Source organism: Elgaria multicarinata, chromosome 6 (genome assembly GCF_023053635.1).
Source record: "Elgaria multicarinata webbii isolate HBS135686 ecotype San Diego chromosome 6, rElgMul1.1.pri, whole genome shotgun sequence".
In the NCBI taxonomy this organism is placed as follows: Eukaryota; Metazoa; Chordata; class Lepidosauria; order Squamata; family Anguidae; genus Elgaria; species Elgaria multicarinata.
The window spans coordinates 29,141,361-29,162,700 of NC_086176.1; the positions used below are offsets into that span (position 1 = coordinate 29,141,361).

The following is a 21,340-nucleotide window of genomic DNA, read 5'->3' on the forward strand; positions in this document are numbered from 1 at the left end:
ATTCTGTTTTATTGCGGTTTAATGAATTATATGTGGTAAGAGAAAAGACAGAAGAAGTGGTAGGAAGCACAGGAGGGTTACAAGTAGAAGACATCATCATCTGGACCTCCCATCAAATGTTATGGCAATGGCACCATAAAAGCCTCATCTGGAAGAACACTACAAGAAAGTGAGAAATGGTTACAAAGCAGAATTCATCAACAAAGCAAGAAACATTTCAAACAGCAATAAGCTCTTCGTGCTCATAATTTTATTTGATCTTATGCATTTTTTCCATCTTGTTTCTAAAGGTTACACTGGCCTTCATCAAGCAATTAAAAACTGGGATTTCCAGATGATTGAAAATTTGGAACTCCACAGAGAGTTGTTGAAACGGATTGAGCCGTCTTTGTGGGACATTGATCCTGACCAAGTACTTCCCTACATGAAGGACTGTTTCATAGACCAGGAGTGGCAAGAAATTCGGCAGGTATGACCATTTCAGAATTCAAAGCACTTGGTGGGCAAGACAAATGAGCCAAGCTACTAATATACGGAGCGAACGATGGGTTCCGTCTGCAAAGTGGATCTCCTGCACACAGTGACTCTGTTTATTTCAGATAAAGTCAGTTAATTTAATCCAGATCTACACCAAGGAGGATATAAAACTTTGAAAGCTGTTTGAAAACCATGTATGGAATGTGTCATGGGCTCCAACAGTTGTCAGTGCACTTTAAAACTGTTATAAAGCTGTAGTATAATAATAATAATAACAATAATAATAATAATAATAATAATAATAGTAGTAGTAGTAGTAGTAATAGTAGTAATATATTTCTTACCCGCCTCTCCGGTTGGATCCTAAAAGCATGCTAAAAGCATACGGGAGAAGGCCATCCCGCAGGTAGCCTGGACCCAAACTATGTAGGGCTTTAAATATGATAACCAACACTTTATACTTTGCCCGGAAACTAATTGGCAGCCAGTGAAGAGATTTTAAGACTTGTGTAATGTGGTCACCTCTAGATTTACCGGTGACCAACCTGGCTGCCAAATTTTGAACTAGTTGAAGTTTCTGGACTAGGCACAAAGGTAGCCCTATGTAGAGCGCAGTGCAGAAGCTGAGCCTTGAAGTTACCACCACGTGCACTACCATCCTTGTACCATCCTTACGTAGATCCTGCCTGTTACAGTTGTGGAGTTTTTGAGCTGAAAATAGCCTCAAAGCATTAGGGTTTCACTGAGAAGGGTGTATCTCTCCCTCGCATGCTCATAATTTTCACTTGTGGTTTGTCTTGCAGGCTAAAACAAACCGTGGCAGAAGAGGAGGTGCAACGAAACTGTTAGAATGCCTGTCTAGGTCAGATAAGGAGAACTGGCCTAAAACCTTCCAGCTGGCCCTGGAGCAGGCCGAATACTACAATGAAAGCAAACTGTGGGACTTGAAAGGAGGTACTGCCACGCCTTGGTTTCTCTTTCTGCACCATTATTTTGGGAGTTTAAAGAAGACATACAGGAGCCTTCCCTGATGGTGCCTTCCAGATGTCTTGGACTACAACTCTCATCATCCCCAGCCATGAATTTTGCAGGGGCTCCAGTATACGATCAGATGTCTTGTAACCCTCGAGAGTTGTGGAATGCATGTAAGGGGTCCTCCACATGCTCATATTGAGTCTCCCTGCAGGAGAATTGCGGTCCTCCCTACAATTCTGGTGTGACATCTACCCCCTCCAGTAATTTCCTTCCTTATCCGTCACCCATGTGTGTGAGTCACAGAGACCATAAAGAAGGAGGACAGGTTGCTTACCTGTAACTGTAGTTCTTTGAGTGGCCTTCTGTGAACTTGTACAACCCTCCCTTCTCCTTGCTTCGATGCCTCATCCTTATCCTTAACTTGTTCCTCCGCTGTGGCGGACTGGGAACTGAGCAGAAAATGGGAGCCACACCCTGGGGGAATGCGCATAGTGGGTTAGACACTAAATCTTTGCTCAGCTTTAGAGTGTCCTGTCCAGGTACATAACTCATTTGTTGAATTCACAGGTGACCACTTGAAGAATTACAGTTTCAGGTAATCAACTTGTCCTTACTGATGTGAGTAGGATACCCAAATTCTTGTGCTACTGTTTTATCCTAAATTGATAATGGGATGACAGGAATCCTATTAGAGGGTGCTTACATAGTAGACTTGCTATTAGAAGCAGATTATTTTTGCCCCGCTGTGCCCAAATATATAAATATGAAAAGTATAATGCAAATATTAAATATGCTTCTTTATATTGTATTCAGATAATGATAGTGGCACAAATGTTGAAATGTCAGGAGACGATGAGGACAGCAGTGTCGTTGACATACAGTTGCAATACTCTGAAGGAGCAGAGTCTGACGATCTCCGTGAAACTCCGCGTTCACCTTCAAGTAAGACCATCTTATAATGGTGTTAGCTTTCGCATTCTGTATTCTAATAAACTTTAAATGGCTGTCCGTACAAAATGTCATCTCCAAATCATGGGTTGGAGGTATCAAGGATATTCTAGTATGCTAAGGATCAGTTGTCTCAGGGTTTTCCAGTGTTCCTGCCTGGCAGGGAGAATGGATGTGACGTGGTTAAAACTGGCTCAGGAGGCAGAACTGCAGCTGCCCGGCCTTTATGCAAAACGACAAACCTCCCTGAAAGTTTGTAGATGGGACAAATCAGGAGACATAGGTATAGATCCAGACATAGGCGATAGCTAGACCAGGCCTATATCCCGGGATCATCCCTGTTCATCCAAATGACTCCATTTGCCTGGGATAATCCTTAGGTCTAGCTAAGGCCTTAGTCATAGTTAAAACTCCATCACACCGGGGGTTAACACGCTCCCTACCTTCAAGTTTTCATTCCTCGCTTACTTCCTCTTTTCAAAAGAGGAAGTACAGAATGAGCACGAGGCCCATTGAGTCCGCTGTTCTAATGGCACTGCTTCTCCTGCACACAGCAGAAAAGAGCAGCAATTCCGAATTTAAAAAACCCCTCAGACTTAAGGAGGTTTTTTTTGTCGTGCAAGGAAGACCAGAAGGGGCGGAAGGCGCGTGGGAGGTAGACAAAATCATGTGCAGGACCTGAGCAGACTCCATAAGTGCCCAGTAGCAAGTGTGCAATAAAACAGTCGTCGGATGGAGCTTTTAGAATCACTGGGATTTTAATTAGACAGCTCAAACCCAATGACACGAAATAGATCCTGAGTGAACTGCTGGAGTGCAAGGTGTTCATGTGTGTCAGGGGGCACTTGTCAATAGCGTTTTACTAACTTGTCCAGAGTTCAAGACAGTAGGCTCATGTGGGTAGTCAAGGGGATTTATTATTCTCACAGTTCTATGCATACTTACACAGAAGGTAAGTCCCACTGAAATTCAGCAGTGCTTACCTTGTAAAAAGAAGTGTGCATGGGATTTCAGCCTTTCGGTGTGAATGACGTGATTCCCAAACGAAGTGCAAATCTCGTGGAATAGATCTACATTATGCATGGTTTTAACAGTCATTCCCTTACCCTAGGGCAGCCTTCCCTGGAGAGTACCTGGAGAGTAAGTCCTGTTGAACTCTGAGGGATTTGCATAGAACACAGAATTTTAGAAAGTGCAGCTTGTCATAGATGGCTGAATGAGAACGCAGACCTCTGTCACATTTCTACCTTAATGTCTGCGGAAAGGATCTTTGTGTGTATGGCTTAATGCCCTCTAAATGATGCAGCTCTTGCAGCAGGGGAGTACAGTGCATGCATCTGAGTCCCCCAACCCACAAACAGTCGCTGTTTGATCTTACATATCATTGGAAGGGCCCATAGGTCACTGGTAAAGCACATGTTTTGCAAGGAAAAGGCTCCCAGGCTTAATCCCCATGATTTTCAGATAGAGCTGGGCAAGATCCATGCCTGAGACCCTGGAGGGCCACTGCCAATAAATTTTAGACAATACTGAGTTAAATGGGCTAGTGGATAAGGCAGCATCCTATGTCACTATTTATTGTAGTCGGTAATCCATTTAAAACATTGAGGCTTTTGCTTGTTTGTATTTCCAGATGCCTCTCAGCAATCCATTTATGTCCCAAAGGAGGCTAGAAGCTACCAGACTGAACTTGCCCAGCCTGCGCTCAATGGCAAACATACTGTAATTTGTGCCCCTACTGGTAGGATGATATTACTTCTGAATTACAAGGATACTTGGAAGTGGGCTTTTTAAAGTGTGATGTGTGATGTTACAATTTATTTTGGGTTCTGATGAGAAGGGGCATGGGGAAGATTTCTAGAGAAAGCCATCAGATATCCTTTTTGTTGTTGTTGTTGTTCTTTCCATGGCAGTGCTCTGAAGAGTTGATCGCATAATCCTGCCTCTGGTGTCCCTTTCTGGGGAGGATCAATAGCCTGGAGAGCAGAGCACATGTTTTACATGCACAACGTCCCAGTTTCAATTCCTGGCATCTCCAGTTAAAAAGGATCTTAGATAGCAGACTTGGACACCTCTGCCTGAGACCCCAAGTAGCTGCTGCCAGTTGGTCAGACTGGACTAGAGGGATCAGTGGTGCGATATCATATCAGGCAGCTTCATGTGTGTTCATATCTTTCATTTTCTCTTCCTCATTGTAAAGTCTCACCTGTGCTTCACATGCTGATGGACTTGACAGAGACAAGGCAAACGTATTTGGCAATGCCACTTTGAATGTTGCAAATATCCAAATATGTGCTTAGAACCAAATATATGTGCTACCCCCAGCCTCTTATTTTTTTATTACTATTTTCATACTTTAGGGCAAGGGTGGGCAGAGGTGGATCTCCAGAGGTTTTGCAGAAATACACAAAAGCACTTTGTTTCACTCTAGGAGAAGTATGCTTGCTTTACAAACGTGTCCAACCAGTCCTTTCCTCTGCATTTATTTTCACAGGATCTGGGAAGACTTTTGTGTCTGTTATGATATGTGACCATCACCTCCGTAACAGGCCTGCCGGACAGAGAGGGAAAGTGGTCTTCCTTGCTACCAAAGTCCCAGTATATGAGCAGCAGAAGAAAGTCTTCCAGGAGTATTTCAAAAGAAGCGAGTACGGTCTGAGTCCTCCTGCGTAGCTGTCAATTTGCTTCCTTATTCCCAAATAATAGCAAGAATGTGCTTTTTAGTATTTACTTTAAGCAGTTCCTATACAGAAAGATGTACTGTACTGTATTAAGTTACATTCGAATTGAAGCAGTTACTTTGAAGTAAGTTACTTTGGAAACTCAGTTGGACTTTTAACAGGCATAGGACTGGATTATAAGCATCTAAATGATGATGCCTTAAAAATTACCCTATCAAAAAGTAGCGATCTTTTTTCCAGATAAAATCAAAAGCTGCTTTTGAGCAGCAAAGTCCATTGTTGGTTTTGTTAGCAGCTTAGTCCATAATGGAAATGCTGAAATAGTTATACATCTACTAATGGTAACCCACAAACTATCTCCCGTAACTGGGAAAAAGGTGAATCACTGCTGGTTAGAGAATCGCTAAACAGACAATGGGTTATGATCTATATGATTTAGCTGTCAAACCAGGAAAAAGTTAGAGAAGGATGAATAAGCTTATATAAAATTATGTAAAAAAGGTATTTTCTTGGAATAATAAAGTTCAAGGTACATAGAGCCATACATAATGTTAGGGACGACTTAATGTTACAGTTTAAGGTATTTTGGTTACATATGTAAATTATTTACATACAAAGCCAAAAATACTTGACAATATTTGACTGCCCAATTGATCAAATCTCTCTTTGACCAATCATGTCCAATCTTGTGTTCTGATAGAACTTGTGGCCCAGTTTAGATATTCACTGCTTTGAGTAGAGCCTTTCTGTAGTGGAGGAGTAAGTACACCCATCACCCAGTAGATAATACCACCCATGGCATTCAGTTGCACAATTTCTTCAAAATACTTATTAAGTCTCACTATTCCATACATCCCATTATTCCTTCCTCACAAATTATTTTTTACACTCTTGGTCGGCCAAATCACTAAGAGAGAGAAAATGTGCACAAGAGAGAAAGAAAAGGATGCAGTGAGAACAAGTGACGTTCACAAGACTTGCCTATTTTGCAGTTTTTAATTTCTTCTCACAGTTTTAGACTAATTGAATGGTCAAAGTGAGCTATTTCTGTTATGAACAATGTCTCTCTTTTTCTTTCCAGCTATACTGTTGCAGGGATATGTGGGGAAATAGCTGCGAACTGCCCTGCAGCTATGATTATTGAGGACAGTGATATCACGGTCATGACGCCGCAGATTCTTTTGAATTGTCTCAAGGATGGAACACTCTCTTCCCTTTCATTATTAACGCTGATGATTTTTGACGAGTGCCACAACACTATTGGGAATCACCCCTACAGTGTATTGATGTCCAGGTACTTTGACATTAAATTTGAACAACCTGGCACCCCGCTACCTCAGGTAAGCCCTGGCTCTGTCATGGACAGGGTTGGGAATAGGGGAAGCCCACTGGGCACTTTTCATGTCTTTTAAAAAAATATCAGAAAAGTGTGCGTGAGCAGTGCCGTTTCCCTTTGACATGTGAAAGCAGCTGGGGCCCCTTTTTGCACTTCCCAAGGAGAAAGTGTGTGTGTGTATGAGCTCTAGATACTGGCAGTCCAGGTATATTGTAACCAGGCCTGTATCCAAAAATCTGGATAAGGGGATTTCAAATTGAGGTGGGATCATCTCCAACATCTTGGCCCTTTAGATGTTGTTGGACTTCAACTCCCTTCAGCTCCAATCAGCCTGGCTAATGGTCAGGGATGATGGGAATTGTAGCCAACAAAATCTGGAAGGCCAGAGGTTCTCCACTCTGGCACTAAGGTTACACGGGGAATGATTTTCAGGCTGTGGAAAATGGCAAAAAGGCTAAATAGAACTCATATATGCTTTAACATAATGTCACTTATTCTAAAACATTAATGAAATACAAGGATGCTTTCAAAATGGTGGCAAATGCCAGAGTTCTTGCCTGCTATCCTTGGGCCTTTTCACGCATTTACCTCTGGAAAGTAGGCGTACCTCATACTGAGGAACCAGGTAGATTGTTGCCTGCATGGTTTATATGTATCCAGATAGTTCATATTCTGTGCTTCAAAACTTTAAAAAGGAAAGGCTGGAAGGGGTGTGTGGGTGAGATGAGGAGAGAACAGACAGTCTAGGCTTGGCCTCCAGAGAAAGCACGATTCTTTATAAATTGTGCAAATTAGGCACATTTGTAGACGTATTCTTGCTTAGCGTATTTATATCATTTGGTAGTTATTGGGAAGGCCAAGGAACAATACAAGGCGCTCAAGCTGTGCCCCTAAGAACTGGGAAATCTAAATCACCTATCCCCTCTGGCTTCTGAGATTTCATCAGGCTTTGGCCACACATTTTCAAAAACATATTTTTACTAAAAAAAAATTGTAAGAACTAAAACAACAAATATCAACACAAGGAAGGCAATAAGGGTTAGAAAAAGGGATTTGAATAACCCCCTAATCTGCCCAGTTGATGAGGCTGGAACAGCTTGGATCTTATGAGAGGGAGACAGGAAACGCAACCAGTTTGTGAAGCTAGCAAAAGGATTTATTTGGGGGAATTGGTGAAGGGGAATAGCAATGAATATAACAAGACAAGAAAAGCAAGCGCAAGTATTTCACAGAGAGTCTCACATCCCCTCTGGGCAAAGAAATCTTAGATTCATCACTCACAGAGCTACTCACTTACCCTCTGAGGGCGAGAACGCTTTGAAACTGTGCAAGCCCAGCCAATCAGGAAGTGGGAAACAGAGCTCACTGGATCACCTCTTGCTTTCAATGGGCAAGGAAGTGAGTCACACCAGAAACAACCGCTTCCTCGTCCCTTAGTTGGTAGTGTGGCTGCTAAGGACCTTGTTTACTCCCGGTTACCGTGGCACTGTTTTATACAGTTGTCCCTGTTGGTGTATACAGTCTCTGCCAGCTGAGTCTTGGGGTGGTGCCCTTTTGGATCCTGACCACCATATAACAGGAGAATTCATGCCAGAAGATTGGCGCCCCCCCCATCCCCCAACTGGATGTATAAACTGGTATAATAATTGTGTAGTATGACAGAGGCAAGATGGCCCACCCTATCTTTGCCCTGAACGATGAATTCCACCCATGAAATTCACCCACACAGATGGGTTTTCAGTTAACACCCCTCTTGGCTAAAGAGGGAGCCAGTGCTGAAAATGTTCGAATGGAGGTAGTGTTGCACCTGGAACCATCCCCCAAATGCCACAGACCCCCAGAGCAAAGAGAGCACAGGGGTTTTATACCCTTGGTTCCTCACTGGGGCTTATGGCCGCAGGGGAAGATGCCAGGGTGCTCATTGTTGATAATGCATCATGTTCAGTCTTTGGGATGGAATGCTTTGTTTTGATAGATTGACAGCATCTCTCGACAGCATCCTGACCTCCCATTAGTTCCCAAGGTTGGTTTAGGCATTAGGCGCCTTTTGTCTGTTGTTATTGGGAACATTTGGCACCCTTGCCCCGCCCCTGTGTGGGGACATCTCTGTCCCGTTACCTCACAGACTTCAGGGTGCCTGCCACATATCCTATTTCCTCCCTTCACCTGTCTTCCCAGAATCTTAAGGCCTTAGACATTCTTTCGCACCTTCCCTCCCACCAGGGCACATGGGATCAGCGACTCTGCCTCTGTCATCCTCCTCTCTTGAGATATCCCATTGACATCTACATATTTTGGTAATACAGAGACAATCAGCTTATTTACAATTCAGTTACATCTGAGGTCATGCTGGCATACATTTCTTCATTTCATTTCACATTGGGCACATTTCAAATGAGATCTAAAATACACAGCGGCGCCAGTATTTACATCCGAGGGGGAATTTTCACGAGGCCATAAAACTAGCAACTTCATCGATAGGAAGGGAGAAGAGGAATAGGGGTGGAATGGCAAGTTGAGTGGGAAAGAGAGGGAAAACAACCGTTACTGATAGTAAAGAAAGATTTTTAAAGAAAAGGAGAATTTCCAGAGCCTAAGCAGCACATAGGTAAACACACGTTTCCAATTTGGGGTCATTCACTAACCCAACCTAAAATCCACTCGTGACACCCCAAACTCATTTCTGCAGCTTTTCCAGTCTCCTGTGGGAATCATGGCATACACAGAGCTCTGATTATTTCTTTGTAAGAAAAGTGAAAGTTCGAGGGGGTGGTATTGTATTTCTTTATGGGTGTAGGGCAACTTCTCATGTGCTCCCTTGTGTGACAGTGGCTTTTATTTCACAAGACTCTGCCAGGAAAAGACATAATTGACGCTGTATAGGTGATACACTCCCTTTCTGTTCTTTTCTGTGTATTTTCTTAATTCATGGGCAGCACTGAGCTTTAGTTTAAGCAGTAAGCGAATAAATGCATTCCATGTGTGCTCAGATTGTAGGATTGACAGCTTCTCTTGGAGTTGGCAGTGCCAAGAACTTGGGGGAGACCATAGAGCACATTTGTAAGATTTGTGCATCGCTCAATGCTGAAGCCATATCAACAGTCCGAGAGAACACAAAGGAACTGGAGGAAATTGTCTACAAGCCTCAAAAATGTAAGTGTGCATTCCAGTTGCGATCTTTCGGAAGGAGGGAGCTTGCCGTCATTTTTACTCGTCTGTGCTGGAATGTACAGTGCCCCCCATGACTGACGCACATCTATCTGCACCATAAATAGAAGTGGCCCACTGTGGAGTGAGTGATGTTGTTGGCATGGGATCACCTCCTTCTATGCACTTGTGTTTCAAGTTGGGTTGTTCTCCAGGCATGCCAAGTTAATGGTACTAGTGGGACTCTTATGTTGGGGATGAACTGCCCTAGGTGCCATTTTTTTTATGTTAACCTGCAGTCTTATTTGCAGTCTTACATGTGGCAGCCCACATGCGCCATTGCACAGTATCATTATAGGTGGCATTGCTAACAATTATTTCTTCCCCACCCCCCTCTTTACTTCAGCAATTAGGCTTGTTAGGAAACGTCCCCAAAATCGCTTTGTGGAGATTATTTCGCACATGATGTCTGAAACTGAAGGATTGGCAAGAAAACTGTATGCTATAGGTAAGACCATGAAGCAGGCTTGATGATGCCATTCTTACGTTGCATCTCTATAATGTCTTTGTTGAGGTCAAATGGAGCAGTAAGAGGAAATCAGGGTATAAGGCAAGGCTGAGACTAAAACCATGTCAAATTTTGCTGGTATCTAGGATATGTCAGCCAGGAATGTTTGCTTATCTGGATTAGATCAATGTTGTGGGTGGCCAACCTGGAATACAGCTGCTCAAAGTGGCACAGGCAGTGTGGCTGTCTTTGTAACACCTGGATGGGAGCCATTTTGCCCCTGACTTGGCCATGCAATTAGTTTCTGTAATGAATCAATTAATTAAATATATATCCCAGCTTTCTAGCAGATGCGGTGCACAAGGCGCTTGGTGCCATTCGTGGTCTAGGCTGCAGTTGCATGTATGTGCACAGATACATGTGTGCTCGCGTGCACTGAGAGAGCAATGAGACCTGTGTATGAAATTTAGTTTATAAATGAATTATATGCATATAGTTTCTGTTTACAACTTGAATTTCTTGCATAGATTCCATTGCTGCATGGACCTCTTGTAGACTTTGCTGACTGTAAATCTTTTGTTCTCCACCATTAGATACTTTGTCCCACATCACGAGTAGGAGTTTTGGAACCCAGAAATATGAACAGTGGATAGTTGAAGTACAGAGGAAATGCCGAGTATTACAACTGACAAATAAGGAGGAAGAAAGCAGGGTTTGCAGGGGTCTTTTTATTTACACAGACCACCTCCGGGTGAGTAGCTTCCTTCCTCCACTGTGCTTCGTGGAGTGAATGGTGAAGGACGTGTTTTGCTTGCCCCATTACTTTGACTTGACATTACTATGGTCACCAATGGAATTCCATACTTCCAGCGTCTGGAACAAGACCACATCTTCATCTGTGTGGGATGGAAGGGCTAAGAATCAGCACACAAGAGTACAACCAGGCCTTAGAGAGAATGTTGCTGCTCTCTGTGGCAGATGTTTCTATGAGCCAGCTTTACCATGTGGCCAGGCAGTTTTCTCCATGCCATCTCCAACCACTTTTTTTTAAAGTGGATTGGAGGTATACGGAGAAAATTGTCTAAAACTTGTGGTCAGCTGACCTGTACAATTCTTTCCGTGAGAATGATTTAAAGAGGGTCTTGTTGGGCGGCCATTTTGCGTGTATCAACTAGGTGCTTTTCACTTGGTACTTGAAGGATACCACTACATCAATTCTCTCAGATGCCCATAATTATTCATTTGGAAATTTCTTTCCTTTTTCCTCATAAGCAGCTATTGCTGCCTGTTTTCAGAATGAAATGTATGTTGTTGCTGAGCCCATAAGCTCAGTGTGTACTATAAAAAGCATTTGAAATTTTCTTTATACCCAGAAATATAATGATGCCCTCATTATTAATGAAGATGCACGTACCAAGGATGCAGTGGCTTATTTGAAGGAATTCTTTGAGAACATGCGAAGTTGGGGACTTGATGAAATTGAAGAGCAGTTGGCATCAAACTTCGAAGGTATTTCATAGAAAGAGATCCTTATTCAATATTCAAAAAATCCCAACTTCAAGTATAACCTGATGGGATCTGAGCTGGCTGTTACTGACCAAGAAAGAGATCTTTGCGTTGTAGCGGACAGATCAATAAAAATGTCAACCCAGTGTGCGGCCGCTGTAAAGAAGGCAAACACCATGCTAGGCATTTATTAGAAAAAGAATTAATAAAACTGCCAGTATCCTACTGCCTTTATACAAATCTATGATGCAGCCACACTTAGAATACTGTGTACAGTTCTGGTCACCACACCTAAAAAATGGTATTGTAGAGCTGGGAAAAGTGCAGAAAAGGGCAACTAAAACAATCAAGGACTGGAGCATCTTACCTATGAGGGAAGGTTATAACAGCTGGGATTGTTTATCTTGGGGGAAAAAAGGAGGCTAAGGGGAGACCTGATGGAGGTGTACATAATTATGTATGGTGTAGAGAATGTGGAAAGGGAGGCATTTTTCTCCCTTTCTCATAATGCTAGAACCTGGGGGGTCATCCCATGAAGCTGAGTGATGGGACATTGAGGACAGATAAAAGGAAGCTTTTCTTCACACAGCGCATAATTAAACTATGGGATTCACTACACAAGATGTAGTGATGGCCACCAATTTGGATGGCTTTAAAGGGGGGGGGGGTAGATAAATTCCCAGAGGCTACTAGTTGTGATAAGTTTCTGCCATTTAAAGAGCCCTGGAAAACAGCAAGATCTTCCACCCTGTCGCTTCTCTCTTCCCATATAATCTATCCAGTTTCAATCGCACTAAAGAACCAGGAAACACAACAGCCAGGGCTAAACAATGTGATTTCCCTTAATGTAGAGATGCTCAGAGATGTGGAGGAAGTGAATTCTCATTGAGATGTAAACTTGTGTCTGGGTTGCACCACTTCAGGCTGTTGGTAGGGACTTGAAAACAATGTTCCACCATACCAAAAAGAAAAGAAAAAGCTTCCTTGCTGAAAACTAAAAGTTACAGGAAGCCAGCCTTCTCCTTAACATGCTATTTTCCTATGTGCAGGGAAACTTCTTCGTATAGAGGAGCTGTCAGTCATGTGGATCTACAACTGCAGTCTGAAATGGTACAAGTCAGACACAGTTTAATACCTCCATAAGAACTGGTCCCTTGTTTCCAATTTACATTTATATAAATATATTTATTTATATATTTATATTTATATAAGTTTACATCTCAATGAGAATTCGGTTTTTGCAGCCTTATGAGAGACTCTAGTTTTGAGTACATGCAGGGGAGAAAAACAACAGCAAGAGAATCAGGGAGATGCAAAGCTGGCTTGGTCCTTAGCTGGTGAAACTCGCTCGCATGGTTGCTGTGAGAATGAAACAAGTTCACCCACACTGTTCAGAATCTATGAGATTAAGGATGAAATACAAATGTTCTTTTGCAATCACTTCAGGTATTGGTTGTTTTTTTAAAAAGAATAACAAACATTTTAAATAAGTAAAATAAAATGTAATAATATACATGGGAAATGCTAGATCTCATCTGTTGTTTTTTGTGGGGGGGGGGGGGCAGTGTTTCTGTCACACAGATATACAATTAGATGAAAATATTTATATTTTTTCAGCTAAATTGCCAGAGCTGAATGCAGCTTCTGAAGATGAATCCAATCAAAATCCCAAATTGGAAGATGTTACATTTATCCTGGAAGAGGAATACCGCCTTAAACCCCAGACTCGCACTATTCTCTTTGTTAAGACAAGAGCGCTAGTAGCTGTAAGAGAACTTTTCCTAATAGCCCAAATGGGGCAGTGTTGTTGTTTTAAAAAATCCAGTCTGTTTTCTGTTCTTTTTGAGTTAAAATCTAAAAATAATAATACTGGCTTTCAAGCCAATAAGGCTTATACGATTTACAAAAATAATCTAGAACATTTGTTTGATAAAATAACATACAGTGTCAACAGAAAACATGCAATCCAAAACAAGATCATTATGTGTCTTAGTTTAAACCAAGAGTAAAAGAGCTGGGGCTGAAATATTTCCATACTTCATTCAGAAAGATGTCTAGTTGCACCAATCTGGGGCAAAGTTTGGCTGAAAGAACTCGACACCTCTGAAATGAAGCATGTGAACCACCACAGATCCCAAAGGGCTAGGCACATGATGGGGGGGGGGGTGATGGGTAAGGAAGGATCTTGGGAGCTGTATTATCACAAAATTCTAAGACCATAAATTTTACAGGCATTGAAGAACTGGATAGAAGAAAGCCCCCAACTTCAATACCTAAAGCCAGATGCATTGATGGGACGTGGGAAGAGAAATCAGGACACAGGTAAGGGAACTTTGCATTGCACTGTAGATGTTAGGATGTTGATTACGAACAGAGATGTGGAACCTCCAGCCTGTGGGCCTATTCTAGCCCGTGGAGGTTCCACATCTGGCTCATGGAGCCTCCTTCAGTTCCTCCTGGGCTTGGTCCTGGAGGAATTCCACTGTGACCCCCCAATCTGTCCTGGAGGACTCGATCAGTACTGGGAGAAGTGGCTGCTCCTTCCAGTCCTGGCTGAGTCTTCCTCTTCATGCCATTTTCTCTTGCTGATGGGGACGACAAGAAGTGCATGAAGAGCTGCTTCTCCCAGGACCAGTGAAGTCCTTTTCTCAATGCTGGGAGAGGCATGGAACTCTGTATCTTAGTCAGCATGGAGACAAGACAGGTGGAAGGGGTGTTGATATCACTGGGCCTAGCCATGCCCACTGATGTCATCTGGTCCATCCAGGGCCTGGTGTGGGGCCAAATTGCCTCTCACCAGGCCCTCTGCTGTTTATGTGCTCCTATGACATACTTGGAGCTGTGATGAAAGGTAATAACTCTGTTAATTAAGGCCTGTCATTCTGTTGATAACCTAGATACTCCTCTGTCAACCCTATTTTAGGCATGACCCTCCCAAATCAAAAGGGCGTCTTGGACTCCTTCAAAACTGATGGGGACAGCAAGATGCTCATAGCTACTTCTGTTGCTGATGAAGGGATTGACATTGCCCAGTGTAACCTTGTCCTGCTGTATGAATATACGGGCAACGTCACCAAAATGATACAAGTCAGAGGTAGGTTGGCAAAAAATCTTCCATGAGAACAAGGTGTTTAATTCTAGGGCCACAGGTGATGCTGTTGCAACCGAGGCTGAGTGTACACTATCAAATGTGTGGCTATCCAGTTTGTGTTACGTTATGTGGATTTGGGCATTTCAGAATTGGATTTGTAGACATACTTTCCTCTGAAAGAAAATGGGTTTATGGACCAGTAATGGGCCAGCCAGAGGAGGTGGGATAGCTCGTTTATTTTTATTAAGCGTTTAAAGTTCTACATAATGCTATAGAAACCAACAAGTTACATTAATCCGAATGCGTATTTACCAATGTGTATTGTATATATACATTGATAAATAACTGTGAATATACTAATCTATTTACTATTATTATCTTTACTATTTCTGCAATAGATTTTGATTTACTTGACCTTTTCTAGTAGAATAATTATTAACTTGTAGAAAATGATTAATGTGTAGGGAGCAAATAATATACATTCAGAAACTGGAATGGGGAGGGGGTGCAGAAATGTAGGCTTCAACAAGAGCTACATAATTGAACTGATTTGCCTAAATTTGTTTGGCTCAAATATCATGCTCACTTTTGTGTATTACTCTACGTTGTGCCCCTGTTCCACATGTGGTGGCTTTTATCCTCATACAAACGAGAGCCAGAAGTGAGTGCTGGTTGTTATCTGTCTTAGCTTTATGGCCTTAAACCTGTTCTTATGTGCCACCTCCAGGTCGCGGAAGGGCAAAAGACAGCAAGTGCATCCTTGTGACTAGCAAGAAAGAACAGGAGGAGAATGAGAAAAGTAACATGATTAAGGAGAAGATGATGAACGAAGCCATTGAGATTGTGCAGGATTGGACGGAGGAAACGTTTGTACAGGAGGCAAGTCCCTTTTTTTGTCATAATAATAATTAATAATAATAATAATTCTTACCTGCCTCTCCATCCTGATCGAGACAGGGAACAACAATAAGTGTAAAATACATAAAATATTGATTAAAAACATAGTATGCAATGTTAAAACCTCCTAAAAAACGTACTAAAAACATCCTAAAATTCCACTGGATAGGCCTGCCAGAAGAGATCAGTCTTTATAGCTTTCTTAAATGCTAAAGGACCGTTAAGTTGACGAATCTCCTCCGGCAGGCCATTCCACAGCCTCAGAAGAGCAGAAGAAGAGCCATATTGGATCAGACCAACGGTCCATCTAGTCCAGCCTTATACAGTGGCTAACCGGCTGCCTATGGAAAACCCACAAGCAGGACCTGAGTGCAACAGCACCCTCCCACTGATGTTCCCCAGCAAGTGGTTTAGATAGGCATACTGCCTCTAATACTGAAGGTAGCATATAGCCATCAGACTACTAGCTATTGATAACGTTATCCTCCATGAATTTGTACAATGCCCTTTTAAAGCCATCCAAAATGGTGGCCATCACTACATCTTGTGGAAGTGAATTCCATAGTTTAGCTATGTGCTGTGTGAAGAAGTCCTTCATTTTATCTGTCCTGAATCTCCCAGCAATCAGGTAGAAACTTGGAGCTCTTTTGAGAAAGAGGTCAGCAGCAGGAGCACATTCAAAGGAAGGTTGGAGGACTCTCCTTACTCTTGATTTTCTCATTCCTGCCTAAGTTTGCATGCCGTTGGATCATTCCCTATGATGATCTGAGTGCAAACTATTAAAAGCCTACACCCAGAAGAATCATGATTGCTGAGAAGTTAGTTTAGTGTGTGAACTCGGATTATCCCATGCAAGGTGGCTGGAGCACGGAGGGGATCCCTTTTTGCCTTCTCTGTGCTCTTTTTCTGAGCACAGAGATGTAGCTGGTGCAGTGAGAACCATGCCAGCTACGAGGAAGCAGGGAGTGTGGTTTGTGGACTCTGAGGTCAGAGCCCTGGTTCTGACCTCGGTTCTCAGAAACCAAACAGTCCTATGGCCCTCTAGACAGGGTCTATATGAGAGGACGCTGCTTTTCAGATATCCAATGGATATTTTTTGCCTCTTACTCTGATTACTTTTCCCCCTTAGATAAGTGACTTGCAAAAAAAGCAAAAGAAGTTGCAAGATTCCAAGAAAAAAGAACCCCAGCCCAAGCCCCTGATGGGGAATCGGAGATTGTTGTGTGGGAAATGCAAAAAGTATGCTTGCGACACAGAGCACATCAGAGCGATCGAGGTAAGCTTGCAGCAGAGCATTCCGACAGTTACACTGTGCATAATGTTGTGTTGTGAAGCACATTCTTCCTTGAGTGTTTATTTATTATTTATTTATTTATTACATTTTTATACCGCCCAATAGCTGAAGCTCTCTGGGCGGTTCACAAAAATTAAAACCATAATAAAACAACCAACAGGTTAAAAGCACAAATACAAAATGCAGTATAAAAAGCACAACCAGGATAAAACCACGCAGCAAAATTGATATAAGATTAAAATACAGAGTTAGAACAGTAAAATTTAAATTTAAGTTAAAATTAAGTGTTAAAATACTGAGAGAATAAAAAGGTCTTCAGTTGGCGAGGAAAAGAGTACAGTGTAGGTGCCAGGCGGACCTCTCTGGGGAGCTCATTCCACATCCGGGGTGCCACAGTGGAGAAAGCCCTGCTCCTAGTAGCCACCTGCCTCACTTCCTTTGGCAGAGGCTCATGGAGAAGGGCCCCTGTAGATGATCTTAAGGTCTGGGCAGGTACATATGGGAGGAGGCGTTCCTTCAAATGTTGTCATCTATAGTTGAGGGTCGGTGGTAGGGATTAGTAATATTATTGCTTATTTTCTGCTCCAAATTCAACAGCAATTTTGCACTCCAAAGGAATTATGCAAGCTCTAGCCTAGGGCAGTTTGTGGTGCAAAACCACTTCGCATTTAGCCAGCCAAGAGAAAAGCTCAGGAAATAACTTGCCGTTGTAAATGCCATCACTCAACATATAAAGAGAGATTCTATGTGTGCAAATGAGTTGTAGGTATCAAATCCAAGCAATCCCCAAAATTATCTTACGTCCAGGTAAACACAGGTGCCCTGTTTATGAAGTGATAAAAGTATCACAAGGGGGATGTGTCTCATTAATATTCCTCTATCAAGTGGTATGGGGAGCATTACTACTTTGCTACTTCTGTAAATGTATGGGGGTACAATTCATCAACAGGACAAATTCAGTGACCAGCTTACCATTTGGCTGTATGGACATGCGGTGCGTTACCACTTCGCATTTACCCAACCAAAAGGAATTTGCCCTGGTAAATGCCATCATTCACCATATAAAGGTCCATGTGCACTTCTGCCATATGACAGAAGTGCACATGGGAAGGTTGGCGTTTGGTTCCCACATACACAGGTGTCATTTGGCTGCTGTATATTTGTTAAGTGGCAATTGAATGTGTATAAACAAGCTTTGGGAGGTTCTGCATTTGACCTGATATGAAAGTCTGGTATGGTTTTATATCTCTGACCTGTTCCCCACATACAAAAGCATCACTTGGCAAACATGTATGTGTGAACCACACCTGAATGTATGGAGAATGTTGGTGTAACTTCACTGCGTTTGTTCTAGGGGTTCCACCACACAGTCGTCGATGAGGATTTCAGGCAACGGTATAGAACAGAGCCTCACAAAAAACCAAATCGCTACGGCAATTTTGAGAAGAGATGCAAGGTGTACTGCAATGCTGAGAGATGCCATCATGACTGGGGAATCACGGTGAAGTACAAGGCATTTGAGGACCTGCCCATCATCAAAATCGAGAGCTTTTCAGTGGAGGACGTTGCCACAGGGGAACAATTTCCTTTCCGGAAATGGAAAGATGTTAATTTTGCAGTGAAAGAATTTGATATTGAAGAAATGTCTGATTAAAATGCAGAATTGTCTAATGTGCTATTTAACTTAGTCCTGAATGAAAAAAATACATCCTATTTTAAAAGTTAAATGCTGGTTTATATAAGAGAAGATTAAAATAAAGCACTTTTCCAGTTAAGAGTATTAATCTTTGAAGTTCAGTGATTGCAAATCCAAGGTAACACAACCATTTGAGTTTTAGGACTATTAGCTGTCCATGGCTCAGTTCAGACAACACGTTAGTCAACGCACTGTGAAAACTCCACTCAACGGTTGAGTTTTTAGGAGGTACTCCCCACACAACACATTCTAACTCCACCGTTGTGTGACTGTGGGCTGCCATGGAGTGGAGTAAAATCCATTGCGATGTTTGATTGACAGTTCCTCCACCCTCTCTCTTCCGCCAGTCCTTCCGATGGTATCCCATCAGCCATTGCTGCAAAAAATAATAATAATCCCAGCGGCTCTCCTAGAGCAGCACTTCCTCCTTTCACTGCTCTTGCCAGGGAACTCTGTAGCCAGTGGGAAAAGTCAGCTCAACGCAACAGAAAACTCCATGCTCTCCACATAACACAACAGTTGTGCAGGAACCCTGCACAGCATGGCGTATTCAGTGTGGAGTATTTTTTTTAAAAAAAAAACACACACCCTCCATTGTGGGGTGGAGTTTTCCAGCCAGACAACACATTAATCAATGGTGGTGTAAAAACTCCACTGTAGAGTTCTAAAACCACCACTGAGAAACATGTTGTCTGAACTGAACCCATTAGTCAGCATTCCTTGATCAGATTCCTTTCCGCAAAGACTTAACAAACACACAGAAAACCCAACAACAGGCTAGCGGGACTGAATTTTATAGTACTTGACACTGATACAATTGTTGTTACATTATTAAATTGACACAACAAATGTTTTACCTAAAACCTGAAGCTTCCATCAGTTGTGTTTGAGGGACCGGAAGGAAGTTTTGTTGTTGTATCTCAGTGACCCCTGTTCAGACAACACACCAACCCAAGGCGGTTAAGCATTTCCTAACAATGGTGGCTAACCATGGTTTAAACATGGTCACTATTTGCTGCAAAGGGTTAGCAGCTTAATCATGGCTTAGCGTGTTGTCTGAACAGGCCCTTTGTTGTTCATTACATCCCCTATCCCCACCCCTCATGGTCATCATATATCCTCTTCTGAATTTTTGAAGCAACCTTACTTCTGAGTAAATATGTTTATAATGGGCTGTAACTCCCATCAATTGGAGGTTTGAACGCCAGTTCAAGGGAATCCCCAGTCCAATGTAGCAAGATAACCTCCAGAAACAAATATTTGAAGCCAGGTTATTGGACTAGGAATTAGCCTTGTGCCCAGAGCTTTACTCCTTCCACCACCACCCTTGTGTGCTCAGCTTCAGGAAAGTTTTCCTGATTTCTTTGACTGCAGCTTCCTGTGGCATCTGAACTGGGAAACTATATTTTTAAGAGCTCCCTCCATACCTTTCTCCCCACTTTTACTTAGGCTCAGCCCATTGGCAAATCCATGCCCCCACCACCCCTGGAATGGGACCTTTAACATGAAGAAGGCTCCCCACCCCACCTTACTACATCACTGTAACACCACAGGTGGAATCTCTTACTTTGATCCGAAGTTCATTCTCTAGGTTGGTGTGAGGAAGGCATCTCACAATGGGTTATCTCCCCCTATTGCCCAGGAAAAAGTAGGGACCACGTCATTAAAACTTTTGAGCGTTCTATTGATCCCAGGCTCCTCCTTGCCGGTTCCATCCATCCTATAGCTCAGAAGAAAAGAATACAGGTTGATCTCCTGATATGCAAAGTGGAACATATATATATATGTTTGCATAGTTATTGATGTTCCATAAGAAGGTCTGACCAGTTAATGCAGAGGCAGATACACATGACGATGAGGTAAGAGGTTCAGTAAACATTGTAGAGTGTGGTTGGGGTGCCAATGTTCCATTCTGGGCATGAGCTGCTCATGAATGATGATCGTGTAACGTTCCCATCCTATCAGCCCTAGACTCTCGGCATCGTTGCCAAGCAAATACTGCAGGGGAATCACTCCCATTCCCATCAGATTACTGTGGTGGATTGACTCATAGTTCTTTGTGAGGACTGCTTTGATGCCCCCTGAAGCCCTGCCAGTCAGATTGAAAGCAATAGAGGCCCTACCCCCCACCCCCCATATCTTTTCTGGCCTGCTTTTAGAGGAAACACAAACCCTTTAGGAACACTGAACTATTTTGAAAAGGTTTAGAAAAATATTTTGAAAACGTTTAGATAATGTCGTAGGTGTGGGGCGCTTCCAGACAGAGGGCTCCTAGCGCTACTAATTGAAAGGCAAAATGTAGCTATTCCACCTTTTTCTCTTTTAACATTTTTTTCTTATAAGGAATGAGAATGTTTGGGAAAATAGGCAGCCTACAAATTGCAGACGATGTGTGGAACCTTTCCAGGTTGCCCTCCTATGTGGTAGAGCCTAAAACTGGAATGTCTGTAACCACTTCCTACACTCCCCTTTAAGACTTTGACTAAATGCAAACTCCGTGGATCCAAACTCCATCAGCCCCTTTTCTTCCTCCCCAACCCCCATCTCCTTTTGCTTTATCACCTAGCCCAGGATACCCCAAGCTTGTGCCCTCCAGATGTTTTGGACTTCAACTCCCATCAGTTCCACTCAGCTTGGCCAATGGTTAGGAATGCTGGGAGTTGCAGTGCAAAATATCTGGAGGGCACCAGGTTGGGCAAAGCTGTAATCTGGAGAACTCAAAAGCTTGCATGCTATGTTGTGACCGTTGAGTTGGCCTAGAAAATGTACAGCACCAGCTTTGGT

At 42.7% G+C, this 21,340-nt stretch overlaps 1 protein-coding gene across 2 annotated transcripts in view; it reads left to right on the plus strand.

Moving 5' to 3' along the window:
• RIGI (RNA sensor RIG-I) overlaps window positions 1–21,340 on the plus strand; it is a 67,901-nt gene that overhangs the window by 16,334 nt on the left and 30,227 nt on the right. The window contains exons 3-18 of one of the 2 annotated variants that reach the window (XM_063129196.1): window positions 291–469; window positions 1,281–1,431; window positions 2,266–2,394; window positions 4,034–4,141; window positions 4,895–5,048; window positions 6,163–6,421; window positions 9,408–9,570; window positions 9,971–10,072; window positions 10,666–10,823; window positions 11,446–11,581; window positions 13,196–13,344; window positions 13,810–13,900; window positions 14,502–14,672; window positions 15,397–15,548; window positions 16,696–16,842; window positions 18,215–18,640. In XM_063129196.1, the coding sequence (XP_062985266.1) occupies window positions 291–469; window positions 1,281–1,431; window positions 2,266–2,394; window positions 4,034–4,141; window positions 4,895–5,048; window positions 6,163–6,421; window positions 9,408–9,570; window positions 9,971–10,072; window positions 10,666–10,823; window positions 11,446–11,581; window positions 13,196–13,344; window positions 13,810–13,900; window positions 14,502–14,672; window positions 15,397–15,548; window positions 16,696–16,842; window positions 18,215–18,514 (2,549 nt within the window). In that variant the 3' untranslated portion in view covers window positions 18,515–18,640. Of the gene's footprint in view, window positions 1–290; window positions 470–1,280; window positions 1,432–2,265; window positions 2,395–4,033; window positions 4,142–4,894; window positions 5,049–6,162; window positions 6,422–9,407; window positions 9,571–9,970; window positions 10,073–10,665; window positions 10,824–11,445; window positions 11,582–13,195; window positions 13,345–13,809; window positions 13,901–14,501; window positions 14,673–15,396; window positions 15,549–16,695; window positions 16,843–18,214; window positions 18,641–21,340 lie in introns of those variants that run through there. The other variant, XM_063129198.1, reaches the window with a different exon arrangement.